The 19,946-nt window shown below is 65.7% G+C and overlaps 3 protein-coding genes across 5 annotated transcripts; 1 reads left to right on the top strand and 2 right to left on the bottom strand.

Annotated features, from left to right (window-relative positions):
- Window positions 1-1,706: 1,706 nt before the first annotated feature.
- Window positions 1,707-5,492, bottom strand: COPZ1 (coat protein complex I subunit zeta 1). Its single transcript, XM_054654141.2, has 9 exons — window positions 5,373-5,492; window positions 4,625-4,693; window positions 4,380-4,461; window positions 3,876-3,967; window positions 3,568-3,623; window positions 3,172-3,249; window positions 2,722-2,773; window positions 2,390-2,428; window positions 1,707-1,876 (listed from the first exon to the last, which is right to left on the bottom strand). Exons 1-9 carry the CDS (start codon window positions 5,460-5,462, stop codon window positions 1,829-1,831), a joined length of 606 nt encoding a protein of 201 aa, XP_054510116.2. The 5' UTR covers window positions 5,463-5,492; the 3' UTR covers window positions 1,707-1,828.
- A 1,479-nt stretch (window positions 5,493-6,971) lies between these two features.
- On the bottom strand, window positions 6,972-15,365 carry HNRNPA1 (heterogeneous nuclear ribonucleoprotein A1). Of its 2 annotated transcripts, XM_077192696.1 has the most exons (11): window positions 15,208-15,365; window positions 13,211-13,327; window positions 12,416-12,562; window positions 11,779-11,989; window positions 10,990-11,082; window positions 10,803-10,895; window positions 10,633-10,689; window positions 9,810-9,986; window positions 8,858-8,980; window positions 8,321-8,383; window positions 6,972-7,058 (listed from the first exon to the last, which is right to left on the bottom strand). In XM_077192696.1, exons 1-10 carry the CDS (start codon window positions 15,220-15,222, stop codon window positions 8,328-8,330), a joined length of 1,089 nt encoding a protein of 362 aa, XP_077048811.1. In that variant the 5' UTR covers window positions 15,223-15,365; the 3' UTR covers window positions 6,972-7,058; window positions 8,321-8,327. The 2 variants fall into 2 exon arrangements, with proteins under 2 accessions (XP_077048811.1, XP_077048812.1); XM_077192697.1 differs by lacking the exon at window positions 10,633-10,689.
- A 286-nt stretch (window positions 15,366-15,651) lies between these two features.
- Window positions 15,652-19,318, top strand: CBX5 (chromobox 5). 2 transcript variants are annotated; one of them, XM_054654144.2, is made up of 5 exons: window positions 15,652-15,780; window positions 17,477-17,628; window positions 18,151-18,337; window positions 18,579-18,676; window positions 18,885-19,318. In XM_054654144.2, the coding sequence occupies exons 2-5, from the start codon at window positions 17,492-17,494 to the stop codon at window positions 19,033-19,035; spliced, it is 573 nt and encodes a 190-aa protein (XP_054510119.2). In that variant the 5' UTR covers window positions 15,652-15,780; window positions 17,477-17,491; the 3' UTR covers window positions 19,036-19,318. The 2 variants fall into 2 exon arrangements, with proteins under 2 accessions (XP_054510119.2, XP_054510118.2); XM_054654143.2 differs by lacking the exon at window positions 15,652-15,780 and adding an exon at window positions 15,842-15,980.
- Window positions 19,319-19,946: the final 628 nt, after the last annotated feature.

Genomic DNA, 19,946 nt, shown 5'->3' on the forward strand with positions numbered 1-19,946 from the left:
CCATTCCCTGACAACGGCTCCCTGGCAACGGTTACCTGGCAACCAGAGCTGCCCCTGGCAACCGCCTGCACCCAGAGCTGCACGTGGAAACCTCTCCTAGCAACCGTCATCTCCTAGCAACCGTCATCTCCTAGCAACCATCGTCTCCTAGCAACCATCGTCTCCTAGCAACCATCATCTCCTGGCAACGCCCCCCCAGCCGTTCTCTCCCCCCCCCCAGGGCTCAGCGTTTTTGTTTTTTTAACTGGAATTTGGAGATTTGGCAGGAAAACACCGAGCCCCCCCCCCCCCCCCCCCCGGGACCCCCCCGGCCCCCACCGCACAAACCCCGGGGACCGGGACCCCCCCGGGCTGGGGGCGGGGTCGTGGGGGGGGTCCCCAGAGCCCCCCCCTTCCCCACCTCCCCCCCCCGGCACCTCAGGGATCTGCTCAGCAATCAGCGATGGCTCGAGGGATGGACCCCCCCAAATCCACCCGGGACCCCCCGGGCCCCCCAAATCCACCCGGGACCGCCCCCCTTGGCCCCCCAAGCCCCGGGCCCCCCCCGGGCCCCCCCAAGCCATGACCTCTTGCACTGAGGGCACCGAGCCCCGCACAGCCCCGGGGGGGCCCCAAAAATCGCCCCCCCCCCAATCCCCCCCCCCCTCCGGGCCCAGCCCATTGCAATAACGCGGGGGGGGCCGGGGCACCCCCCCTGTAAATAACAACCCCCCCCCAAACACACATACATGGTACGGCCCACAAGCACTGTGCCCCCCCCCCAAAATCCTGCATCTCCTCCTCCCCAAAATCCTGAAACCCCTCCAGCACTGTGACCCCCCCCAAAAAAATCCTGCACCCCACCAAAATCCTGCACCCCCCCAAAAAAATCCTGCAACCCCCCCAGCACTGTGACCCCCCCCACCCCAAATTCCTGCACCCCCCCATCACTGTGACCCCCCCCACCCCAAAACTGCCGGACCCCCCCCATCACTGTGACCCCCACCAAAAACAATCCCGGACCCCCCCCATCACTGTGACCCCCCCAAAATCCTGCACCCCCCCTCACAGCCCCCCCACTATCACTGTGCCCCCCCCCTTATCACCAGAGCCCCCCCAAACCTTGCACTGCCCCCCCCCCCAAACCTTGCACTGACCCCCCCCCCCATTTTTGGGCCCCTCCCGGCACTGAACCCCCAAATTTTGGGCCTCCCCCATCCCTTGGCACTGAACCCCAATTTTGGGCCCCCCCCCCAGCACTGACCCCTCCCCAATTTTGGGGCCCCCCCCAGTGAAACTGTGACTCAGCAAAGCAATAGCGGGCGGGGGGGGTTTGGGGGGGCCCCCTGCCCCCCCCAGCCTGTCCCCCCCGTGTCCCCCCCCCGTGTCCCCCCCCGCTTCACCCCAATAAACGACCGGGTTTGACTCCGGCCCTTGGCTGTTGGGGGGGCTCAGAAACGGATTGTGGGGTCCCCAGGGGCGTTTTGGGGTACCCAGGTGGAATTTGGGGTCCCCAGGGGGGTCCCAGGTGGATCTTGGGGTCCCCAGGGGGGTCCCAGGCCCAGCTCTGCCCCCCCCCTTTTGTGTCCCTTGTGTCCCCCCAGGCAGGTTGGGGACACCCCCTTGTTGGGGGGAGACCCTAAAGGCCCCTAAACCCCCCAAAATCCCCCAAAATCCCCCCCAAATCCCCGGGGCGGCGCGGGCACAGAGCAGCAGCACACGGCGTGGGGGGGGGCACCGGCGTGTTGGGGGGCACGGGGGGGGCCCAGGAGGTTCTGGGGGGTCCCAGGGGGGTCCCGGGGGGGTCCTGGGGGTCCCAGGAGGTTTGGGGGGTCCCGGGGGGGTCCCCCTAACGCAGCAGGGACCACTTGATCTGCTCCTTCGCCGACTGCAGCACCTGGGGGGGACACACGGGTGGGGGACACCTGGGCACGCCTGGGCACACCCGGGGACACCCCCCTGGGGACACCTGGGCACACCCGGGGACACCCCTGGGAGGTTTGGGAGGGCCCAGGAGGTTTTTTGGGGGGGGGTCCTGGAGGAGGCCCAGGGGGGTTTTGGGGGGCCCAAAGGGGTCCCAGGAAGGGTTTGGGGGGGGGGGGTCCCAGGGATCGCTCAGGAGATTTTTTTGGGGGGGGACCCAGGGGTTTTGGGGGGGTCCCAGGAGGTGTTTGGGGAACCCAGGGGTTTTTTTTGGGGGGGGGAGGGTCTCAAGGGTTTTTGGAGGGGGTCCCAGGGGATTTTGAGGAGGCTCAGGGATTTTTGGGGGGGTCCCAGGGGTTTTGGGGAGTCTCAGGGGGTTTTCAGGGGGGTCCCAGGAGGCTTGGGGGTTCCCAATGGGTCCCAGGGGTTTTTTGGGGGGGGTCCCAGGGGTTTTTTGGGGGGGTCCGAGGGGTTTTTGAGGCCGTACCTGTGACACCGTCTGCTCCGTCAGGGGCACGTCCTCGCCCTGTGGCAGCGGGGACAGGGGGGACAGGGGGGGACAGGGGGGGACAGTGGGTGCCTGGGGCAGGGGGGGCACCCAGGACCCCCCTGAGCTGCCCCCCAGACCCCTGAGACCCCCAAAAACCCCCCAGAAAAAACCCAAATCCCCCCAAAAACCCCAAATACCCCCAAAAACCCCAAATCCCCCCAAAAACCCCAAATACCCCCAAAAACCCCACATCTCCCAAAACGCCCCAAAAACCCCTGAGACCCCCAAAAACCCAAAACAACCCCAAACCCCCCGGCCCAGCCCCGTACCCGCACAGCCACGCGGTGCACGACTTGCTGGGGGTCGCTCTCCAGGATCACCCTGAGGGGACAGACGGACACACGGACATGGGGACAGACGGACACACGGACATGGGGGACAAGGGGACACACGGACATGGGGACAGGGGCACACACGGACATGGGGACAGACGGACACACGGACATGGGGACAGGGGCACACAGGGACAGGGGGACAGGGGAGAGAGGGACATGGGGACAGGGGAGAGAGAGGGACAGGGGCACAGGGGGACACCTCAGCACTGGGGGGTGACAGACCCCAAGGAGAGGTGACAGGGGAGGTGACAGGGGAGGTGACAGGGGGGTGACAGGGGAGGTGACAGGGGAGGTGACAGGGGGTTGACAGGGGAGGTGACAGGGGAGGTGACAGGGGAGGTGACAGGGGTGACAGGGGAGGTGAAAGGGGGGTGACAGCCCCACCCTCCGTCCACGATCTCGTCCACGGCCAGGAACAGCCCCTCCATGTTGTCCAGCAGCGCCCGGCGCTCCACGTTCTTCCTGGGGACACCCAGGGGACACCCAGGGGACAGCGTTGGCACCAGGGGACACCCAGGGGACACCCAGGGACACCCCAGACACGGGATCCCCCCCTCCAGGCTCCCCCAAACCCCCCCAGAGCCCTTGGGGGACACCAACACCCCCAGGTGTGTCCCCAGGTGTCCCCAATGTCCCCAGGTGTGTCCCCAGGTGTGTCCCCAGGTGTGTCCCCAATGTCCCCAGGTGTGTCCCCAGGTGTGTCCCCAGGTGTCCCCAATGTCCCCAGGTGTGTCCCCAGGTGTGTCCCCAGGTGTCCCCAATGTCCCCAGGTGTCCCTACCTCAGCATTTGGCTCAGCGAGTCGAACAGGCAGTTGAGCACGGCCGTGAGCATCAGCTGGGGACACACGGACAGACAGACAGAGGGACAGACAGAGGGACAGACAGAGGGACAGCAGGGTCACACGGGGTCACAGTGTCCCCTCTGCCACCCCAGGGTCCCGCAGCAGCCCCGGGTGTCCTTGTGCCCCCACCCTGTCCCCACGCTGTCCCCGCAGTGCCCCCACACCATCCCCGCGCTGTCCCCGCTGTGTCCCCACCCTGTCCCCACCCCTGTCCCCGTGTCCCCGTGCCACCCCCGTGTCCCCACCTCGTTCTGGGTGGCGCTCCCGATGACACAGCAGTACAGGTCGATGCTGCTCTTGTACACCACAGTCAGCCCGTCCAGCAGTGCGATCTCACCTGGGGACAGTGTCACCTGCGTCACCTGTGTCACCTGCGTCACCTGTGTCACCTGCGTCACCTGTGTCACCCGTGTCACCCGTGTCACCCGTATGCCACCCCTGTGCCACCCCTGTACACCACAGTCAGCCCATCCAGCAGCGCGATCTCACCTGGGGACAGTGTCACCTGTGTCACCTGTGTGTCCTTCATTGTCCCCACTGTCACTCACTGTCACTGCGGTGTGTCTTGCTGAAGATGTCCCATGTCCCCGTGTCCCCTCAGTGTCCCCGTGTCCCCTCAGTGTCCCCATGTCCCCTCGGTGTCCCCAGTGTCACTCACTGTCACTGCGGTGTGTCTTGCTGAAGATGTTCAGTGTGTTTGTGTCCCCTCAGTGTCCCCATGTCCCCTCAGTGTCCCCAGTGTCACTCACTGTCACTGCGGTGTGTCTTGCTGAAGATGTTTTTCTCGAAGGCGCGCTGCTCCTTCACGCTGGGGTACGTGTCATCGTAGTACTGGGACATCGGGGACAGAGTTGGGGACATCAGCAGCAGGGACATTGGGGACACAGGACAGGGACATCGCCAACCCCTGGCACCCGGGCCACCCGCCCTGTGCCCTCCCCAGAGGCACAGCCCGCTCAGGGCAGTGTCCCCAGGTGTCCCCAGGTGTCCCCACCTTGGCGAAGAGCCGCTCGCCGTCGTTGTCCAGGATGATGATGGCCTTGACCGTGTACAGGGACGGCTCCTGGGGACAGGGACGGTGACAGGGACACAACCCCTGGGACAGGGCCGGCCGTGGCCCCGGCACCAGGGACACCGGGGGGGCTGTGCCGGGCTCACGGCACTGCTGGGGGTCCCTGTGTCCCCTGTCCCCGTCACCATGGCCCGTCCCCCGTGTCCCCCCCGGTGTCGCTGCGGGTCCCCAGGACCAAGTTCTGTGATGCACTGACTGCCCAGAGCCACAGCCCAGTGTAGGACAGAACCCCGACCTGGGCACCCAGAAATGTCACCAGTGCCACCAAAACTGCCACCAAACTGTCCCCAGTGTCCCCAGTGTCACTGACTGCCCAGAGCCACAGCCCAGTGTAGGACAGAACCCCGACCTGGGCACCCAGAAATGTCACCAGTGCCACCAAAACTGCCACCAAACTGTCCCCAGTGTCCCCAGTGTCACTGACTGCCCAGAGCCACAGCCCAGTGTAGGACAGAACCCCGGCCTGGGCACCCAGAAATGTGTCACCTCCCAGTCCCTCCCAATTCCCCCCAGTCCCCCCTAGTCCCTCCCAGTCCATCCCAGTCCATCCCAGTTCCCCCCAGTTCCCTCCAGTCCCCCCCAGTCCATCCCAGTTCCCTCCAGTCCATCCCAGTTTCCTCCAGTTCCTCCCAGTCCCCCCCAGTCCCTCCCAGTTCCCCCCGGCCCTCACCAGCACCAGCGCCTCCATTTTGCCTCCGCCGCTGCCGACGTGGAGCCGGAAGAGCGACGGCCGCTGATTGGCTGCTTGCCTGCCAATCATTCCCGTAGGCCCCACCCCTCCGGTCTGATTGGCCCAACTCCGCCTCAATCCCGCCAATCGCCGCGCGCTCCCGAGCGGTGGGCGGGCCAATCTTTCCCGCGCTTCCACAGACTGGTGATGATTGGAGAAGCCAGCTGTCAATCACCGCGGCACGGCGCTCCCGGAAGCGGAAGGGGCGGTGCAGTTGCCATAGTGACCGGGGAAGCGCTGACGTCACCCCTTTCCTGGCCCGGGCTACGATTGGCTTATTTGGTGAGCACGTGACCGGAAGAGCATAATTCTGCTGTTGGTCACGCCCCTCTCGTGGCCACGCCTTCTGTGAGCGGGGCCTCGCCTGCCCTTTGGTCACTCGGGGTCATGGGGGGACATTGGGGACAACTGGGGGCGATTTGGGACAACTGGGGACATTGAGGGATTGGGAACGTTGGGGGCATTGGGGGGTTTGGAACATGGAGGGGACATCGGGGACAGGGAGACGGGCAGCGTCCCCTCCCAGCTGTTGGGGACATGGAGGGGACACGGGTGGGGACATGAGCAGCGTAACCTCCCACCCTGCCAGCCCTGCCTGCTGTGATCTCAGTGCCCCGCGGGGACACATTCCTGTCACCTCCTGCTGCTGCTGCTGTCCCCTCAGGGCTGGGAGGTGCTCAGGGATGGTGACACAACCCAGGGGTGACAAATCCTGGTGACACATCCCAGCTCCTGCCACCCCCGGGTGCCACATTCCCACCGTCACCTGCTGGCCCTGTCCCCTCCGGGTCACACGTGGCCTTTGTTCCTTCTGGGGTCTTAAAATCGGTGTCCCCCACCCCAAAATGATGTCCCCCACCCTCCTGTCCCTGTCCTCTCCATCTCCTCAATTCCTGTCCCCATCTCTGTCCCCTCCATGGCCGCTTTGTCCCCACGGCATCCCTGTCCCCATGGTGGGTGTCTCTGTCCCCACAGTGTCCCTGTCCCCCCAGTGTCCCCTGGTGTCCCCAGGTCCCTCCCTGTCCCCACACACAGGACACAGGTACAAAAATACCCTTTTATTGGGGACACCGGGGGGATCCCGTGGGCGTGGGGACGGGGCTGGGGGGGGTGGCCCGGCCAGGGCTGTCCCCAAATGTCCCCAGGTGTCCCCGGTGTCCCCACGCTCACCTCCGCGGGCTCCTCTCCCGGGGACACCCGGCGGCTCCTACAAAAGGGAATGGTGGCAATTAGAGACAGGGGGGTGGGGACACCCAGGGGACACTTGGGGACACCCTGGGGACACTTGGGGACACCCAGGGACCCTCTGGGGACACCCAGGGTGACAACATAGGGTGAGGGCGGAGCCAGGCCGTGACTGACAGCTGCAGCGACCAATCAGGAGGAAAGCAGCCGCCCCGCCTCTAAAACGAACAATAATAATTAAAAAATAATTAAAAAAAAAACCCAAGAGACATTTATTGAGGGGGGGGGGGTACAGGACACAGCGGGGAACTGCGGCCGCTCCTCGGGAACTGCGGGGGGACCTGGGCACGGCCAGCCCGGGGGGGTCCCAGGGGTCCCGGGGGCTCGGCCCGGCCCGCGCTGGCTCCAGGGGCAGCCCCAGCTCCCGCCCAGCTCCGGCTCCTGCGGGACAGACGGACACGGTCAGGGTCGGGATCGGGGTTGGGATTGGGGCAGGACTGGGGCAGGATCAGATCAGGGTTGGGATTGGGATCAGGGCAGGATCAGGGCAGGATCAGATCAGGGTTGGGACTGGGATCAGGATTGGGACTGTGAGTGGGGCAGGGTCAGGACTGGGACTAGGGTTGGAATCGGGATCAGGCTCAGGATCAGGACTGGGGCAGGGTCAAGGCTGGGACTGGGGCTGGGGCAAGGTGAGGATCGGGATCAGGATTGGGACTGGGAGTGGGGCAGGCTCAGGGTCTGGGTCAGGATCAGGATTGGGGCAGGCTCAGGGTCTGGGTCAGGATCGGGATTGGGGCAGGCTCAGGGTCTGGGTCAGGACTGTGGCTGGGACTGGGATTGGGGCAGGGTCAGGATCAGTGTCAGGGCTGGGACTGGGATCAGGAGTGGCTCCAGTGCCGGGGCCTCCAGGAGGGGCAGAGCCCCAGTCCCAGCCCCGATCCCCACCCCAGTCCTGCTCTGACCCTGCTCTGATCCTGCCCAGATCCCAGCCCTGACCCTGCTCTGATCCCAGCCCTGACCCTGCTCTGATCCCTGTCCTGATCCTGCCCCAATCCCAGCCCTGACCCTGCTCTGATCCTGCCCTGATCCCAGCCCTGACCCTGCTCTGATCCTGCCCTGACCCTGCTCTGATCCTGCCCAGATCCCAGCCCTGACCCTGCTCTGATCCTGCCCCAATCCTGCCCTGACCCTGCTCTGATCCCTGCCCTGGTTCCTGCCCTGACCCTGCTCTGATCCTGCTCTGATCCCAGCCCTGACCCTGCTCTGATCCCTGTCCTGATCCCTGTCCTGATCCTGCCCTGACCCTGCTCTGATCCTGCCCTGACCCTGCTCTGATCCCTGTCCCGACCTCGCTCCATCCCTGCCTTGATCCCTTCCCTGTTCCCTGCCCCAATCCCAATCCTGATCCTGGCCCCAATTCCAGCCCCATCCCTGCCCCGGTTCCCATTGCAATTCCCACCTCCACCCCCTTCCCACCCTTCCCCTTGATTCCCATCCTTTTTCCTACTTTTCCCACTTCATATTTTCCCTCCCCTTTTCCCACTTTTCTCCCCGAACCTTCCTCCCCAACTTTCTCTTTTCCTTCACCTTTCCCTTGTTTTTTCCCTCAATTCTCTTCCCGTATTTTCCCCGATTTTCCCCACCCTTTTCCCGTACTCTCCCCACCCATTTTCCCCGTTTTTCCCCCCATTTTTCCTCACCTGGCCGTTAAAACCTCCTCCCTCCTCCGTAGCTGCCGCCGCCGCTGGAGCTGCCGTAGCCGCCTGTGGAGCCACAGGGGATTTAGGGACACCCAAAAATGGGGGGGGGGACACACTTGGGGACCCCCAGTGACACAGGACCCCCACCAGGACACTTTGGGATCTCCCCAGTTTATTTTGGGGTCTTCCCAGCACATCTTGAGGCCCGCCCAGGTTATTTTAAGACCACCCCAATACATTTTAAGCTCCCCCAGGTGATTTTTGGGGTTCCCCAGGTGATTTCTGGGATTCCCCAGGTGATTTTTGGAGTCGCCCAGGTGATTTCTGGGATTCCTCGGGTGAATTTTGGGGTTCCCCAGGTGGTTTTTGGGGTTCCCCAGGTGATTTTTGGGCACTCACCGCCGCCATAGGGCCCCAAGCTGTGCCCCCCGAAGCTGCCCCAGGACATTTAGGATATTTTGGGGTCCCCCCAGGTGGGATTTTGGGGTCCCGCCAGGTGGTTTTTGGGGTTCCCCAGGTTGTTTTTTGGGCACTCACCGCCGCCGTAGGGCCCCGAGCTGCGCCCCCCGAAGCTGCCGCCCTTCATGGGCCCGAAGCTCGAGGCCTGGTTGTTGTAGCTGCCGAAGTCGTTGTAGCTGCCCCCGCCCCCGAAATTGCTGCCTGGGGGGGGACAGCGGGGTCAGGGGGACACCAGGGGACACCAGGGGACACCAGGGGACACCCAGCACCCAGGGGTGCCCCGTGATTGGGGGATTTAGGAGATCCGGGGTGGGAGAATTGGGATCCCAAGCCCTGCGTGATCTCCAGGATGAATTCCTTGAGATCCCAAAGCCCCCTGAGCTCTGGGGTGGATTCCCTAAAATCTCAAACCCCTGTGATCTCCAGGATGGGTTCCCTGAGATCCCAAATCCCTGTGATCCTTCCCCTGAGCTCCAGGATGGGTTCCCTGAGCTCCCAAACCCCCGCTGGTGATCTCCAGGATGGGTTCCCTGAGATCCCAAATCCCTGTGATCCTTCCCCTGAGATCCCAAACCTGCTGGTGACCTCCAGAATGGGTTCCCAGGGATCCCAAACCCCCTTGAGCTCTGGGATGGGTTCCCTGAAATCCTAAAGCCCTGTGATCCTTTTTTTAAGATCCCAAACCCGCTGGTGATCTCCAGGATGGGTTCCCCAAGATCCCAAACCCCCTGTGATCTCCAGGATCCCTTCCCTGAAATCCCAAACCCCTATGATCCTTTCCTTGAGTTCCCAAACCCCCTGTGATCTCTAGGATCCCTTCCCTGAGTTCCCAAACCCCTGGTGATCTCCATGATCCTTTCCCTGAGTTCCCAAATCCCTGGTGATATCCAGGATGGGCTCCCTGAGATCCCAAACCCCCTGGTGATCTCCAGGACCCTTTCCCCGAGTCCCCAAACCCCTCGGTGACCCCTGCCCGTAGCCCTGGGTGCCGGGCGGTGCCAGTGGCCGTGCCGGGTGCCCCCGGTCCCACCTGTGCCCGCCTCGGCCAGGCCGTTGCGCACGGCCAGCGCGGGGCCCCGTGCCGGCCGCCGCCCGCCGCTGCCGCCGCCGAAGCCGCCGCCGCCGTTGTTGTAGCCGTCGTAGGAGCCGCTGCCGCCGTAGCCGCGGCTGCCCCCCGAGTACCCGGGGCCGCCGCCGCCGCCGTAACCTGCGGGAAAGGGCAGGAAAGGGGTTTGAGAGGGGAGGGCACGGCGGGGGCACAGGGCTGCGGTGGGCACGGGAGGGCACGGCAGGGCACGGGAGGGCACGGCAGGGCACGGGCTGCATGGCTGCTGGGGCTGGCTGTCCTGGCATGGCCCCGGGGCTCAGAGCCAGCCTGGCATTGCCCCTGGGGCTGGGTGTGCTGGAGCAGGGCCTGAGCCCAGGCTGCACTGCCCTGGGGCCTGAACCCGGCCTGGCGCTGCCCCTGGGGATGGGTGTCCCGGCACAGGGCTCAGGCCCAGCCTGGTGCTGCCCTGGGGCTGCTCCCAGGGCTGGGTGTCCTGGAGGAGGGCCTGAGCCCGGCCTGCACTGCCCTGGGGCTCAGGCCCAGCCTGGCACTGCCCCTGGGGCTGGGTGTCCTGGCACAGGGCTCAGGTCCAGCCTGGCACTGCCCCTGGGGCCTGAGCCCAGCCTGGTGCAGCCCCTGGGCTGGTGCTGTCCCTGCAGCCTGGGGCAGGGCTCAGGCCCAGCCTGGTGCTGTGCCCAGGGCTGGAGCCCATCCTGGCACTGGCCCTGGGGATGAGGCCTGGCCTAGCACAGGACTCAGGCCTGGCCTGGCGTTGCCCCGAGGCTCAGACCCAGCCTGGCCTTACCGTCAGCACCAAATCCATTAAATCCATCCCCGCCGGCGCGGCCGCCGCCAAATCCACCTGGAAAGAACAAACCGGGCTGGGGCCCCGGAGGCCGGGGGGAGCCCGGCGGGGTGCCCGCGCCCCCGTGCGCCCTGTCCCCGTGTCCCCGTGCGCCCCACGCCGTCACTCACCACGGCCGCCGAAGTTGCCGCCGCGGCTGAAGTTGTCACCGCCGCCGAAGCCGCCGCGGCCGCCGCCGCCGAAGTTCCCGGAGCCGCTGCGGCCTAGGAGGGGGGCGGGAGGGGGGCACGGCCTTAGGCACGGGCGGGCGGCACCGGGGCCGCGGCGGGGCCGGGCCGGGCGGGGCCGGGCGCTCACCTCGCTGGCCGGCCGAGGCGCTGGCCATCTCCTGCTTGGACAGCGCCTTGCGCACCTCGCAGTTGTGCCCGTTCACCGTGTGGTACTTCTGGACTGCGGGGACACCGCGGGGTGGCACTGAGCTGGCACCGACCCGGGGCAGCCCCACGCTGTCCCCAGCTGGGCTGTCACCCCCCAGTGTCACCAGCTGGGCTGTCACCCCCACAGTGTCACCAGCTGGGCTGTCACCCCCACAGTGTCACCCCCACGCTGTCCCCAGCTGGGCTGTCACCCCCACAGTGTCACCCCCATACTGTCCCCAGCTGGGCTGTCACCCCCACAGTGTCACCAGCTGGGCTGTCACCCCCCCAGTGTCACCCCCACACTGTCCCCAGCCAGGCTGTCACCCCCACAGTGTCACCAGCTGGGCTGTCACCCCTCCAGTGTCACCCCGACGCTGTCCCCAGCTGGGCTGTCACCCCCACAGTGTCACCCCCACGCTGTCCCCAGCTGGGCTGTCACACCCACAGTGTCACCCCATACTGTCCCCAGCTGGGCTGTCACCCGCCCAGTGTCACCACGCCGTTCCCTGGCTGTCACTGCTCCAGCCAGGCTGTCCCTCACAGTGTCCCCAGGCTGTCCCTCAGTGTCCCCAGAGTGTCCCTCAGTGTCCCCACGCTGTCCCTCACAGTGTCCCCACACTGTCCCCCCAGTTGTCCCCACACTGTCCCCCCAGGTGTCCCCACACTGTCCCTAAACTGTCCCCCGAGGTGTCCCCAGCGTCCCCAGCACGTCCCCGGTGTCACTCACTGACGATTTTGTCCACGGAGTCGTGGTCGTCGAAGGTGACGAAGGCGAAGCCGCGCTTTTTGCCGCTGCCGCGGTCGGTCATGATCTCGATGACCTCGATCTTGCCGTACTGCCCGAAGTAATCCCGCAGGTGATGCTCCTCCGTGTCCTCCTTGATGCCGCCCACGAAGATCTTCTTCACCGTCAGGTGCGCCCCGGGCCGCTGCGAGTCCTGCGGGGGACACGGTGGCAGCGGGACACGGGCACGGCCACTGCCACCACCCCCGGCCCTGTCCCCAAGGCCACCACCCAGAGCAGGCACAGCCACTGCCACCATCCCTGTCCCCAAGGCCACCACCCAGCAAGAACGGCCACTGCCACCATCCCCGTCCCTGTCCCCAGGGCCACAGCACCCCGCAGGCACAGCCACTGCCACCACCCCTGGCCCTGTCCCCAGGGCCACCACCCAGCAAGAACGGCCACTGCCATCACCCCTGTCCCTGTCCCCAGGGCCACAGCACCCCACAGGCACAGCCACTGCCATCACCCTGTGCCCAAGGCCACCACCTGGAACAGGCATGGACAATGTCCCTGTCCCTAGGGCCACTGCTATGAGCAGCAGGCATGGCCACTGTCCCTGTCCCCAGTGTCCCCTCACCTCTCTGGACACGGCCCGTTTGGGCTCCACCACTCTGCCATCCACCTTGTGTGGCCGCGCGTTCATGGCAGCATCGACCTCCTCCACCGAGGAGTAGGTGACGAACCCAAAGCCCCGCGAGCGCTTCGTGTTGGGGTCCCGCATCACCTGGGGACAGGGACACCTCAGGGACAGGGCAGGGACACAGCGGGGACACGGGGACACACACAGGGACATGGGGACAGACACAGGGACACAGGAACATGGGGACAGACACAGGGACACAGGAACATGGGGACACAGGCAGGGATGTGATGAACCCAAAGCCCCGCGAGCGCTTCGTGTTGGGGTCCCGCATCACCTGGGGACAGGGACACCTCAGGGACAGGGCAGGGACACAGCGGGGACAGACACAGGGACACAGGGACATGGGGACAGACACAGGGACACAGAGACATGGGGACAGGGCAGGGACACAGGGGGGACACGGGGACAGACACAGGGACACAGGGGGGACATGGGGACAGACCCGTTTTTGGGGTCCCAGCCCCATTTTCAGGGATCCCAAGCCCATTTTGGGGGTGCCCTCACCACGCAGTCGGTGAGCGTGCCCCACTGCTCGAAGGGGACCCCAGCCCCATTTTCAGTGACCCCAGCCCCATTTTCAGTGACCCCAGCCCCATTTTTGGGTGTCCCAGCCCCGTTTCGGGCCCGTTTCCGGGTGTCCCAGCCCCATTTTCAGTGATCCCAGCCCCGTTTCCGGGTGTCCCAGCCCCGTTTTCAGTGACCCCAGCCCCGTTCTGGGGGTGCCCTCACCACGCAGTCGGTGAGCGTGCCCCACTGCTCGAAGTGGCTGCGCAGGCTCTCGTCCGTGGTCTCGAAGCTCAGGCCCCCGATGAAGAGCTTGCGGAGCTGCTCCGGCTCCTTCGGGGACTGCGGGACAGGCACGGGGTCAGGGGGACCCCAAAAACCCCTCACACAGACCATGGGGGTCAGGGAAACCCCAAAAACCCCTCACACAGATCATGGGGGTCAGGGGAACCCCAAAAACCCCTCACACAGATCATGGGGGTCAGGGGGACCCCAAAAACCCCTCACAGAGACCATGGGGGTCAGGGAAAACCCAAAAACCCCTCACACAGATTGTGGGGGTCAGGGGAACCCCAAAAACCCCTCAAAGGGGTCAGGGGAACCCCAAAAACCCCTCACACAGCTCTTGGGGTTAGGAGAACCCCAAAACCCCTCCAAAAACCCCTGAAAGGGGCAGGGAGGGGGTCAGGGAAACCCCAAAACCCTCTCAGACAGCCCATGGGGGTCAGGGGAACCCAAAACCCCCTGAAACAGGGTGAGGGGCTGGGGAACCCCAAAATGCCCCCCCAACACCCCCTCACACTGCTCATGTTGGGGCTGGGGAACCCCAAAAGCCCCTGACCCAGCTCTGGGGGACTTGACACCCCAAAATCCCTCCTGGGACCCAACGAAACCCCTACTGAACCCCCCCCTCACAGCTCCTCACACCCCAAAATGCCCCCCAAAAGCTCCAGGAAGATCCTGACATCCCCAAATCACCCCTGGGACCCAAAAATCCCTCCTGGGAGCCTCCGTCCCCCAGCTCCAGACATCCCAAACCCACCCCCAACAAATCTCCCCCACCAGGCCCCTGAGCCCCCCCTGGACCCCATTCCTGGACCCCCCCGAGCTCCCCCACCCCAAATGTTTGGGGCCACCTGAACCTTGAGCACCCCCAGTTCCCATCTGGGGGCACCAGCAGATCCCCAGCAGCCCCCAGCCCAAATTCCTCCACCTCCCAGGCCCCCAAATCTCTCCCCCAACCCCAATTTTTGGGGCCTACCAGTCCCCTCAACTCCTCCATCCCCTAATTTTAGGCCCCCCAACCCTAAATAACCCTAAATTTGAACTCCCTAAGCCCCACAAAGCCCCCAACCCTTATTCTGAACCCTCCCAAACCCCCGTAACCCACATTTTAACCCCCCCAACCCAACTTTTCCACATCCCAGGCCCCCAAATCTCTCCTCCAACCCCCATTTTTGGGGCCTTCCAGTCCCCTCAGCGCCCCCAGCCCCTAATTTGAACCCCCCCATCCCCTACCTTTGACCCTCCAACCCTAAATTTGAACTCCCTCGCCCCCCAACTTTAACTTTAAACCCTCCCAAGCAACCCCCGCCCCAAATTTTATCCCCCCCAACCCCAAAATGCCCCCTCCCCACCCGTTATTTCCAAGACCCCCGCGTGTCCCCCTCCCCATATTCGTGTGTCCCCCCCCCACCCCGGGTGACACAAAGGACGCGCACGTGGCCGCGGGAGCGAGCGCGGGCCGGAGGGGGGGGCGGTGGGTGAGGGGGGGTCGCGCATGCGCCTGAAGGGGAAAAGGGGGGGGAAGAGGATGGGGGGCGCTCTGTGGGACCCCCCCCAAAAGGAGCCTGAGGGAGGGGCAGGCTCTGTGGGACCCCCCCTTAAAATGCTAAGGTGGGGGGAGCCCTGTGGGACCCCCCCCAAAAGGAGCCTGAGGGAGGGGGAGGGGATGCGGGGGGCTCTGTGGGACCCCCCCCAAAATGGATCATGAGGGAGGGGAGGGGGAGGGGGAGCCCTATGTGTGACCCCCCCCCCCCCAATGGCGCCTGCGCGGGTGAGGGGAGGGGGGGGCGCGCGGCGCGCAGGCGCACTGAGCTCCCGCGGCCCGCCAGGCGGCGGCGGCGGGGGCGGCGCGCTGAGGGGGGGCAGACGGGCGCACGGGATTGATAAAAAACCACCGCGCGCGGATGGGCGAGCGGGACCGCGGTGCGGGCGCTGACCTCGGCCTTGGCCATGGCGGCGGCGCGGGGCGGGGCGGGCCGGGCGGTGGCGGCAGCGCGCGATGCTCCCTCTGCGAGGGCCGACACGGAAAGGGGCCGAGCGACGCGAGCGCCGCCGCCTCACCCCGCCGCCCCCGCCGCCCTCACGGCCCCCGCGCCGCCTCCCATTGGCTGACGCCTCGCGGCGCTGCCGCCTCATTGGGTGGCTGGACGAGCTCCGCCCACAGTCCCGCCGCTGATTGGCTGATCCAAGGAACGTCCCGCCCCCGCGGCGCGGTGATTGGGGGGAATTGTTGTCGCCACGCCCCGCGCGGCTTTTCCCGCTCCGGCCCGGAGACTCCCCGGCGTGCCGCGGATTGGTTGGAGAGGCGGAGGGCCCTCCCCCAGCTAGGCGCTCATTGGCCGGGCACGCGGGGGGACGGTCCCCATTGGCGGGCGCGGCCGTCGCTCAGCCGCTGGGCCGCCGGCGGGCCCAGCGCAGCTCGGCGAGCGCGGCGCGGCGGGCGCAGAGCGGGGCGGCGGCGGCGACTCCCGGCGGCGGCGAGAAGGGGCCGCACGCCCGCCGGCCCCAAGGTGCGCCCGGAGCAGCGCATGCGCCAATCGCGGCGGGCTCTGGGGAGGGGGGAAAGGCGGGCGGACGCATGCGCGGAACGCGGCCGGCGGCGCCTGCGCGCTGCGGGCGGTTTTGGCGGGCGGAGCGCGGAGCGGCGGCAGCTCGGAGCGGCGGCCAAACCGCGGCGGACGGGCCCGCGCCGGAGCCGCTCCCCGCGCAGGTAGCGCCGGCGGCGGGCGGCGGATGAATGGGCGGCAGCGGGGGGGCGGGTCCGTCGCTGTGACGGGCAGGCGCGGTGGCCAATGGATGCTGGCGGGAGGCGGAGCCACGCGCGGAGTGACGGGGGCGGTAGTTAATACCAGTGAGCGGGAGGCGGGGTGGAATGTGGATTGACAGGAGCGCGGACCAATAGCGGCGCGGTGAAGGCGGGGCGGTGCTTGGAGTGACGGTTTCACCGCCCAATAGTGGCTCGGCGGGGCTGTGGCGACCTGCGGGGCGCTCAGCCAATCACCGTGCGGGCGCGCGGCTGCTCTGACCAATCGGGTACTGCGGCGCGCTTCTAGCCCCGCCCCCAGGCCCGCGCACCGGGCCTCTCAGCGGCGCTTTGAACCCAAATCTGCGGCTTTTTACCTCTAAATTGCGGTTTCTGCCCTCAAACCGCCGGGTCCCCCCTCAAACCGGCGCTTTCCCGCCTCACACTGTCAGCTTTTCCCTCAGAGCTTCGGTTTTTAGCCCTGGAGAGGCGCTTTTGGCCTCAGCGCGGCGCCTTCCCTTTGTTCCCTCAGGATTCCCGGGCGCGGGATCCGGGACCGGCGCCCCGGGGGCTCTGCCGTGCATTTTCCTTTCCCTAAATCGCCTTTTCCCACCCAAACCGGCCCCTTTTCCCTCAGGAATCCACCCAGAACCTCCTGGTTCCCGCCCGAAACCCTGCCGGCAATCCGGCAGGAAATTCCAGCCGGGAGCGAGGAATTCCCCGCGTCCCTCCCGGGGCTCCGTTTGGAAGGGAGAAATCCGCTAAAATCCTGCCTAGAGGGAGGGGAAAATCCCCAGCTGGGGTTTTCTTAAAACGTCTTTTTTTTAATCGTCCTCATTTTTAAGGGATTTTGCCCAAATTCCATTTCCCCGCTCTCAAATTCCTCCTCAGTTTTAGGGGATTTATTCCAAATTCCGTTTTGCTTTGCCTAAATTCTCTGGGTTTTTTTAGGGGCTTTTAGCCCAAATCTTGTTTCTTTGTGCCTAAATCCCCGCTGTTTTTTAGGAATCGGCCCCTCCTGTTCTCCCTCCTTGGGATTTCCCTTTGGGGATCCTAAAATGACCCCAAATCCCTTTTTGGGATCCCAAAATTATCCCAAATCCCTTTTGGGGATTCCAAGATGACCCCAAATCCGTCTTGGGGATCCCCAGGTTGCTCCAATGTCGCCTTTAAAGGGCTCCAGGAGCCTCAAATCTCCCTTTTGGGGGTCCTGAGATGAGCCCAAATCCCCCCTTGAGCTGTCCCCTGTCCCCCCTGGGTGACAGCGCCGTGTCCCCAGTGCTGTGCTGTGGGCAGGAGCAGCCCCTGTGTGGTGACATTCCCTGTGCCACGGTGACATTCTGTGCCTGTCCCTGTCCCCAGAGCGGTGGCTGCGCTATGGGCAGGAGGGCAGTGCCATGTCCCACGGTGACATTCCCTGTGCCCTGGTGACATTCTGTGACACTCCCTGTCCCTGTCCCCAGAGCGGTGGCTGCGCTATGGGCAGGAGGAGCCGGCGGGCAGCCGACAGCTCGTCCTCGGGGGAGGAGGAGGAGTATGTGGTGGAGAAGGTTCTGGACCGGCGCGTGGTGAGGGGCCAGGCCGAGTACCTGCTCAAGTGGAAGGGCTTCTCCGAGTGAGTGACAGTGGGGACAGCCCCAGGGGGGACACAGCACCCTGGGTGTCACCCGAGTGTCCCCTGACCCTGTGAGTGACAGTGGGGACAGCCCCAGGAGGGGACACAGCACCCTGGGTGTCACCTGAGTGTCCCCTGACCCTGTGAGTGACAGTGGGGACAGCCCCGGGGGGGACACAGCACCCTGGGTGTCACCCGAGTGTCCCCTGACCCTGTGAGTGACAGTGGGGACAGCCCCGGGGGGGACACAGCACCCTGGGTGTCACCCGAGTGTCCCCTGACCCTGTGAGTGACAGCGGGACAGCCCCGGAGGGGGACACAAAACCCTGGGTGTCCCCTGCCCGTGTCCATGGGTGTCCCTGGATGTCCCCTGTCTCCTGTCCGTGTCCCTGGGTGTCTCCTGACCATGTCCCTGGATGTCCCCTGGGTGCCTCTGGGTCTCCCTGGATGTCCCCTTGGTGTCCCCAGGTGTCCCCTGACCATGTCCCCTGTGCCCTGACCATGTCCCCGTGTGTCCCCCAGGGAGCACAACACGTGGGAGCCCGAGAAGAACCTGGACTGCCCCGAGCTGATCTCGCAGTTCCTGCGCAAGGACCGCAGGATGAGGGACATGAGGGACAGCGAGGGGACGCGGCCCCGCGAGCGCCCCGAGGGCGCCAAGCGCAAGGGACTGCCCGGGGAGGACGGCAGGGCCAAGAAGAAGAGGGAGGTGAGAGGGGACACGGGGACACTGGGAGGGGACAGGAACACGGGGATAGGGACAGGCACATGGGGAGGGGACAGAGACGTGGGGATGGGTGTGGGAATTCAGGGATGGGGACAGTGCCCAGGCACAGGGTCACGCCCCCAGTGCCACCACGCTGGGACCCTTCCCTGACCTCTCCTCTCCCCAAAATCCCATTTTTCCCAAACCAATCTCATTTTCCCCAAAACCACCCCTTTAACCCCAGAGCAACGACATCGCCCGCGGCTTCGAGCGGGGGCTGGAGCCCGAGAAGATCATCGGGGCCACCGACTCCTGCGGGGACCTCATGTTCCTCATGAAGTGGTGAGGCCACCTCCTCGCTGTCCCCTGGGACGCCCCAGTTCCTGCCTGTGTCCCCCAGTTTGTGCCTGTGTCCCCCAGTTTGTGCCTGTGTCCCCAGTTTGTGTCTGTGTCCCCAGTTTGTCTATTTGTCCCCGGTTTGCGTCCCCAGTCTGTGTCCCCAGTTTATCCCCGTGTCCCCAGCCCGTCCCCTGACCCTGTGTCCCCGCAGGAAGGACACAGACGAGGCTGACCTGGTGCTGGCCAAGGAGGCCAACCTCAAGTGTCCCCAGATTGTCATCGCGTTCTACGAGGAGCGGCTGACGTGGCACGCGTACCCCGAGGACAGCGAGCCCAAGGAGCGGGACCCCCCCCGCAGCTAAGCCCCCTCCCCAATCTGTACAGACACCCCGGACTGTCCCCTGGCCCCTCCCGTGTGCCCCTGGGCACAGGGGGACCCTTCCCTGCCCTGGGCGTGTCCCCAGCCTGTCCCCACGCCTGGGGCAGGGTTGGGGGGTGGCCCCGATTTTGGTGTTTTTTAAAGTCGGTGTTTTTAGCCGGGGCCCCCCCGGGGTGTCCCCGTGTCCCCCCGTCCCCTCTGATCCCCACCCCCGTGTTGTCCCCAAGCCCCCGGATTTGCTTCCAATAAAAAACGGTCACTTTTCAGAGCTGCCACCTGTGGGACTGGGGACACCGCTGGCACCAACACGGCCCGGTGTCACCAGCACAGTGTCACCAGCATGGCCTGGTGTCACCAGCATGGCCCAGTGTCACCAGCACAGTGTCACCAGCATGGCCCGGTGTCACCAGCATGGCCCAGTGTCACCAGCATGGCCCAGTGTCACCAGCACGGTGTCACCGGCATGGCCTGGTGTCCCCAACATGGCCCAGTGTCACCTGCATGGCCCAGTGTCCCCCCACCAGTGTCCCCAGTATGGCCCCGTGTCCCTCCCCCCCCCCTCAGCGCTGCCCCCTGCTGGTGACAGCGGGCGCTGCACGGGGACAGCGCGGGGACAAAGGGGACCCGGGGACAGCGGGGGTGGCACTGGGGGGGCCGGAGGGGACAAAGGGGACCCCTGGGGATGGGGCAGGGGCTGTTTGGGGACACCGCAGTGACACAGGGAGGGTTTGGGGACACTTGGGTGGCAATGGAGGGGAGGTTGGGGACACTCTGGTGACACCGAGGAGGGTTTGGGGACACCCTGGTGACATCGGGGGAGGTTGGGGGCGCTCCGGTGACACCGGGGGAGGTTGGGGCACTCCGGTGACACCGGGGGAGGTCGGGGGCGCTCCC

This window comes from Agelaius phoeniceus, chromosome 35 (genome assembly GCF_051311805.1).
Source record: "Agelaius phoeniceus isolate bAgePho1 chromosome 35, bAgePho1.hap1, whole genome shotgun sequence".
Taxonomy (NCBI): domain Eukaryota; kingdom Metazoa; phylum Chordata; class Aves; order Passeriformes; family Icteridae; genus Agelaius; species Agelaius phoeniceus.